The 7,104-nt window shown below is 37.3% G+C and overlaps 1 protein-coding gene across 4 annotated transcripts in view; it reads right to left on the reverse strand.

Moving 5' to 3' along the window:
- adgb (androglobin) overlaps positions 1–6,647 on the reverse strand; it is a 106,568-nt gene extending 99,921 nt beyond the window's left edge. For all 4 annotated transcript variants that reach the window (XM_057823570.1, XM_057823569.1, XM_057823568.1 and 1 more), the window contains exons 1-4: positions 6,505–6,647; positions 6,259–6,378; positions 3,324–3,468; positions 3,136–3,228 (exon numbers count right to left, since the gene is read on the reverse strand). In XM_057823570.1, coding sequence (XP_057679553.1) covers positions 3,136–3,228; positions 3,324–3,468; positions 6,259–6,323 — 303 coding nt within the window. In that variant the 5' untranslated portion in view covers positions 6,324–6,378; positions 6,505–6,647. The remainder of the gene's footprint in view (positions 1–3,135; positions 3,229–3,323; positions 3,469–6,258; positions 6,379–6,504) is intronic.
- Between the last annotated feature and the right edge of the window lie 457 nt (positions 6,648–7,104).

Raw genomic sequence — 7,104 nt, forward strand, 5'->3', positions numbered from 1 at the left:
ACTAATTAAATATTAACAATCGTGTTAGTTGATGGCAAGAGAGATCAACAGAGGGTCGAAGGTGGCCGTGTTTCACGCGGGGGAGACGACCTCAATGAGTCGACGCTTCCGTCGATGCGATAGGCTTTAGAAATGAGAGATGACGAGACGCCACCTCACGCGAACTGGAGATCGCGATTGGCCTCGGCTCCTCGTCGCAGGGATTTAATTAAACTCTATTGACAGCAGGAGTGAAAAGGCAAGATTGCGATCTGGCAATGACTTATTCAAAGAGAAAATGAAAAAAATAGAAGGCTTCCAGGAATTGCTCAGTCTCGCACTGAGGGAAGCGGGACTGAAAAGCATTGCAATTAAAAGATCATTGTGGAACCATAAAGACCGTGTTTCCTCATGTGGAGGATGAGGGAGTTTATTTACTCAAGTGCAATGAGTGCCGGGCGTCTATTTGGAGCGGGGAGTGGAATTTTGTATTTTCTAAAGCACTTGTCTTCATTAGGCCCGCTGCACATTGAACTGGAAAATCGCATTAAAAAAAAATACTCGTGACTCACGAGAAAACCAATTCATTGCAACGGAAAATGTTCTACTCAGTAAACAACATTTTTATAAATGGCGTCTGGAATGTAATAAATGGGGGATAAACCAGTGAAAAGTGGGAAAGTGGGAAGTGGGGTTGCTGAGGATGCTGCAGCATCCCCTGGTGTTGGGGAGAAAACATGTTTTGGCAGATTCTCTTTTGTGTGCTTTAAAAATAAATAAATAAAACATTAAAATAATAGCGTATTTACCTTTGGAATCAAATATAAATGTTCACAAAGTTTTTTTTTTTTCGCAAATAACTCCACCTGCCACCCTGGTCGCTTACCGGGTCCCGTTGAATAAGGTGCTATTAGAACGGAAAATTAGACTGTTGACATGTTAGTGATTTTTCCTTTATAAAAGCAGCAAAACATTTCCTAAAATTCAATTCGGGGTCCAAAATGAAGATGAATGTCCCTTGGTGGTTTTTAAATAGGTAAATTGAAGTGGCTGGGGAGAGGGTAGTTGGGTTCCCCTGCTAAAGCTGCTGCCCCCGCGACCCGACCCCAGATTATTATTATTATTAGGGTTGTTCCGATCATGTTTTTTTGCTCCCGATCCAATCCCGATCGTTTCAGTTTGAGTATCTGCCGATCCCGATATTTCCCGATCCGATTGCTTTTTTTTGCTCCCGATTAAATTCCAATCATTCCCGATAATTTTACCCGATCATATACATTTTGGCAATGCATTAAGAAAAAAATGAATAAAACTCGAACAAATATATACATTCAACATACAGTACATAAGTACTGTATTTGTTTATTATGACAATAAATCCTCAAGATGGCATTTACATTATTAACATTCTTTCTGTGAGAGGGATCCACAGATAGAAAGACTTGTGACATTGTATATTGTGACTAAATACTGCCATCTAGTGTATTTGTTGAGCTTTCGGTAAATGATACTGTAGCCATGCCCCAATGCATGATGGGAAGTGGAACCATGACTGTGCGTAGTGCTACCAATTGATATATCTTCTCTGCGTTGGGAGATAAAATAAGGTGTTAAGAAAAAGATCAATTGCTACACTGCTTCCCCACATTGCTTCCCATGATATTTCTAATTGTAGGGAGAGAGATTGTAAGGTTTAGCCAATTAAAGTAAGCCTCCAAAGGCTGCCTTTTATCTCTCTATCTAGGTAAAATGGCGCCATTACAGACTGAGCGCGACAATGCGTGAGTGGGTCGTGCATCAATGCATTAATGCATTAATTGCGTTAAATATTTTAACGTGATAAATTTTTTTTAAAACTTATTACCGCCGTTATCTGGATAAATTTGATAACTCTACCTTAAGCCTAAACTAAAGATTCTGGATGAGTGTAACATATTATGTCTGTAACGTTAAATGCAACTAGAAAACGATTTCATTAAAAAATATACTGTATATATATTAAAAAAGGCATGGCCGATATTTTTTTGCCGATTCCGATTCTTTGAAAATGACGTGATCGGACCCGATCGATCGAGATGCCGATCGATCGGAACATCTCAATTTTTTTTTTTTTTTTTTTTTTTTAAACCTGTCCTGTTCAGCTGTTTGACACAGAGAATGGAAGTGTAAGTGTCCGGTTGGTCTGATCAGTTTTAATGTTTCACATTGAGAGTATGCATACCTCATTTATTATGACAAAGCAGCGAACAGGAAAGGGGTATGGGGGAACAGAGAAAAAGAAACACAAGAAAAGAAAGAAAAGAAAAGGAACAACAAGAAATACATTGAACGCATACGTTGGTGCTACCGTCAGCTAAATGCATTTCCGGACACCGGGGGCCTTTTGACCAGGGAAAGAAGGGGGGTGGGGGAGACTATTAGCTAAGTGATTGGGAGGGGTAGAGTGTACACAAATCAGCACTGTGATCTAGAACCCAGTAATCGTGTGAAGCCCTTGTGAGTGTAAGCCCGTTGGCAACCGACCCTACGCTGCCCCACCGCCAATCCAGGCACCTGGCCCCCCCACCCAAGCGCCCAATCACAAAAAGCTGCACGCGAGGCCAACCAGGCTCGCAGACGAGCGGAAAACGGCGCCAACCAAGGGCCACGGCCCCCACCCAGCAAGAGGGTGTTAAACCGAGGATCTTTTAGTAACTTTTTTTGTAAAGAAAATCAAAACTATCATTTTCAATGTTGGATTAAACACAGTTAACTGTAAACCATTTCCAGTGAACATAAACACCCACAGAAGATATAAGACAAATGCGTTTGTCATTGTGATGTCTACCTGCGAGGATTTTCATTATTATACACAGGCGCTTCCATTTCCAATACAAAAAGTCCAACACACACTGTCGGTGAAATAGAACACTGTCTTTGTAGTAGCCTAGTAGTAGTACGTAAACTATCTATTATATTATGCGTGTGTACTGCCACTGTGCACGCCTTGTATGGAGAAACCGCGCAAGAATGACAAATTTGGACCGAAACGGCTGTTTTTGAATGGGAGACAACTAAAAAAGATCCTCAGCACTCCCTGCTGTGAGTGATTTCCAACACCCCTGGAGTAATCTGGTGTGAATTTTAGTCAAATTCAAGTCAAGTCAAAAGGTTTACCATGTTGGCAAGAAACTCTATTGGGCGCCTCCAGTAGTGCACGTTCAAAGTAGGTGGAAGGGTAATTTTTCCCTCTGGATCCTCAAAGAACAGCTGTAAAACAAAGTCTTTAAAATGTAAAAAAATATATATAATAATAATGACATTATGCGATTTGTGTTCGGCTGAAGTTTAAGAATCTTCTTTACGTTTGAAACAGGAGCCTTGGCCGCGGCCTTTGGATCATCTGGCACTTTGGCCGAGTCCCATTTCTCCCTGTAGACGTCCCCGTCGTTCCATTCGGGCCATACGTCGTCTAGGCTTTCGGTGTTCGTGGTGGGCGGAGGAGATACTCTGAAATTAGGAGGGAATACAAATCAGAGTTTAGGATGAAATTGACTTTGGGCTGAAGTGATAAACATTGGGTTCGTGAAGTATTGAACGTGTTGGCTGCCATTGACGGCGCTAGACGTCCAGTCCATTTTAACTGGGAGAGGCTACACTGAAGCATTAGCATAGCCATTCCTCCAAGTTTAAATGAAGTGGATGTCCATCATTGTCAATGGCTGGCAACGAGGTAATAAATAAATAAAAGTATTATTTTAACATGTTTTATTTTACTTTTTAAATTAAAAAAAGGGTTTTAAAAAAACAAGTATTATCTCTTATTTTGATTGAAAATATCTTCATTCCTTCATTCCTCCCAGTTTAAAGCAACACTTGGTAACTTTTCAGTTTTAGTCAATTTTAGCGACGCCAGTGGAAAAAAGCGCTAGTGTTTTGCCTTAAGGAAGACTATGTTTCCCATGAAGACAAGCGCTGCATTTCTCATGAGGACCATCGCACACCCACATAGTGTCGTAAAATCATGATGGTCGCCTGCAAATGGATTAAACATTTCTGTTGCCAGCGGCTGTATGAAGGATGAAAAGTAATAAGGTAATAAAGCCAGTTGTGGCTAAACAATAGCATATGACTGTTAGCAACCGGGTGGCTTAGTGTGAACTAGTAAGCGCTGACGAGTTTAGTTGGGGGAAGGAGGGGAGCGTCACACCAGCAAGTGAAAGCTGGGCCAATGTTTACTCTATACATCTTGGTAGCCGCTATAAACGGATTTCAAGGGGAGGCCGGGCCCCCCCTGCTGGCCGAAAAGTGTCACTGCATGTAATTGACTTTGCTACAAATATACAAGTTGTAAAGCAATAGAACTGCAACAAAAATGAATGAAATGAACAAAAATATTTTTATAATCAGTCAAAATTAGACTTCGAACTGATCATGTGACTAGCAACTTATATGCAAAGCAAATGACCGTCTAATTTTCAAAAAAAAAAAATAAATAAAAGAAAAAAAAATAGGGCAGGGCAGTTTTATTTTTCAAATGATTTTTTTCTTTGATTGAATTTTTTTTTTTTTTTTTTTTTTTTTTTTTAGATTAAATGATTTAGACACAAATTTCCTACCCATAATATGGCCCAAACACAAAAAGGATTGCTTCAATCAAAGAAAACTTTTTCGATACAAAATTAAGTTTTCAAATGCTAATTTTTCAATCTCCAAATATTTTTCCGCATTTAAAAACTTTTTCATTGATTGAAATGTTTTTGTTTTTTTTTTGATTGAAGGGATTTTCTTTTTGAAAACATATTTTCTGAAGCAACTTATTTTTTGATTGAATAATAAAGACAAAAATGTCCTAGCCAAAATGTGGCCCAAATCAAATCAACATTACTTCAATCAAAAATGTTGCTTCAGTCAAAAAAAAAAAGTAAAAAAAAAAAAATCAAACTAGCTTTCACATGCATTTTTTTTTTTAGTTTCAAATGTATAATGTAACCTTTTTTTGGGGGTTGAAAATATATATTTTAATTGAAGCAACTTTTTTTTATTGAAGCAACTTTTTTTTTGGACTGAATAATAAAGACACAAATCTACCTCCATATTGCTCCGCCCAGGGAATACAATTTTGGACTGGTGTAACTACATTGGCACGACACCGGCGGGCCTACCATATTCAACTAATAATGATCTTAGCGAAAAGTATTGCCTAGGCAACCTGATTTAGAATTCCCCTCAAGAATGATGCGAAACAAAAAAACGCTCATTGTCAACTTATTATTATAAATATTCTTGTAAGTTAATTTTATTGCTGACACTGCGTTTTGGGATCATCAACATGCTGTGCCCCCCCCCGCCCCAAAAGTCAAACTCCGCCTATGGCAGCCGCCCTTTCAATTTTCTTCTTTCCTCCATCTTTATAATGAATGGGGAAAGGGTGAAGTGACGTATGCCGTAACGCAGTCAGCACATTTGTAGTTTTTTTTTTTTCTTGTGTGGCAGGGTTCCTACCACCCTCCACAAAGTTAATTAGTGCCGGTGAAAGTGACACAGACCCCCTCAAGATGTAAAAGAGGTGTAATTTAACTAGTTGTCAGTCGACATATCACAAATATTATGAAAATATTTTATAAAGTTTGAAAAGTTACCGAGTGTTGCTTTAAATGAATTGGACATCTATCTGTGTTAATGGAAGGCAATTAGTAAATAAATAAAATATTCTCTAATTTTTATAATGCTTAAAATAAGTTTAACTAAAAAATAAAATAAAAAAATTTAAATGGAACAACTAAATATTCTGTGATCTCTACATTTTCATTATTTTTATTGTGTTTTAGAATGTTTAATCATTAAAAAAATCATAAAAGTAAAAAAATGAATGATTTTTTAAAAATGATTAATGCTATTTTATTTCTTATTAACATCCGTGTTAGTGGGGGTATCAAGTGTGTTTCTGTTGTTGTTTTTTCACTTTAATGTAGTTAAATTAACATTTTATCAATTCATCATTGTGTTTATTCCTAAAAATAATTAAAAAATATATATATTATAGTTCCGACCTGATGCTCACATCACATTTTAGGTCATGTAGCAGCCACACCAAATGTTATTGCTATTGTGACCTATTTTGAATCAGTATTCCAGTAATAACATTCTTAATTCTAATTAGTTGTGCACTAAACTGCAACTGAAAAAAAATGTATGATTTCACATAAGAATACAAAATTAAGTGTTGTCGCACCAACGAACTGTTCTGATACCGTTTTGATTCCTTAATGTTGTTAAAACATTAAAACACAAACTCACTCTGCTGGCACGTCGGATATTTTGCTGGAAGTGGACTCCTTTTTCCTCAAATGTGCTTTTGACATTCTGCTTCATCAAATCTCCCCGTCGTATTACGTACTTTAATATCGTTTCTGTACTCTGAAAAAGTGGAATTTAAGACAGTTTTAGCTTTCAACCAAACCGGCGCCATTTTAGCTTGAAATTTGTTGATATTTCACGCGCCACACGATAATTCAACTAAACACAACGTGAAGTCAAACTTACTTGTTATGCTCGTCAGATAGACACTATACTAAATACTAAAGGCTTTATGCGTAACAGTTAAATTAAGAAGTAAAGAAATAAAAGTAGCGTTAATTTAAATTAATTTCCCTACTACAGGTGCGTACGCAACCCTTTTCCGGTTTTGCGTTGGAATGTTTGTATCGTTGTCACGGTAACGGAGACGGAGACTTGAGTTGTGACGTCTTTAGTTGCTAGGCGGAAGTATGGCTGCGTTCCTTTCGCTCGTTTTCGAAAATAAACAAAAACAACAGCTGTTTGGAATTATATCCTCGTTATTTGTTTTTTAGTGACTAGATTAACTCATTAGTCAAGTCAGAATTAGGTTTTGAAAGTAGTCAGACAATATTTAGCCGACTGGTGTATAATTAGACAAAATTTTGTTTGAAGAACAAGTTCCGTTCATATTTTTAAGACGTTCAGTACATGTAAAGCAACACTAGGTAACTTTTCAACCTTTATAAAATATTTCCATAACATTTGTGATAGGTGTGTGACAAAATATTGAAATGGTGATATATCATGATACTTTGTATCACAAAAGGTTATCGATATGGCGGAAAACACTCAGGTGACTTGAAG

Source organism: Corythoichthys intestinalis, chromosome 19 (assembly GCF_030265065.1).
Source record: "Corythoichthys intestinalis isolate RoL2023-P3 chromosome 19, ASM3026506v1, whole genome shotgun sequence".
Classification (NCBI taxonomy): Eukaryota; Metazoa; Chordata; class Actinopteri; order Syngnathiformes; family Syngnathidae; genus Corythoichthys; species Corythoichthys intestinalis.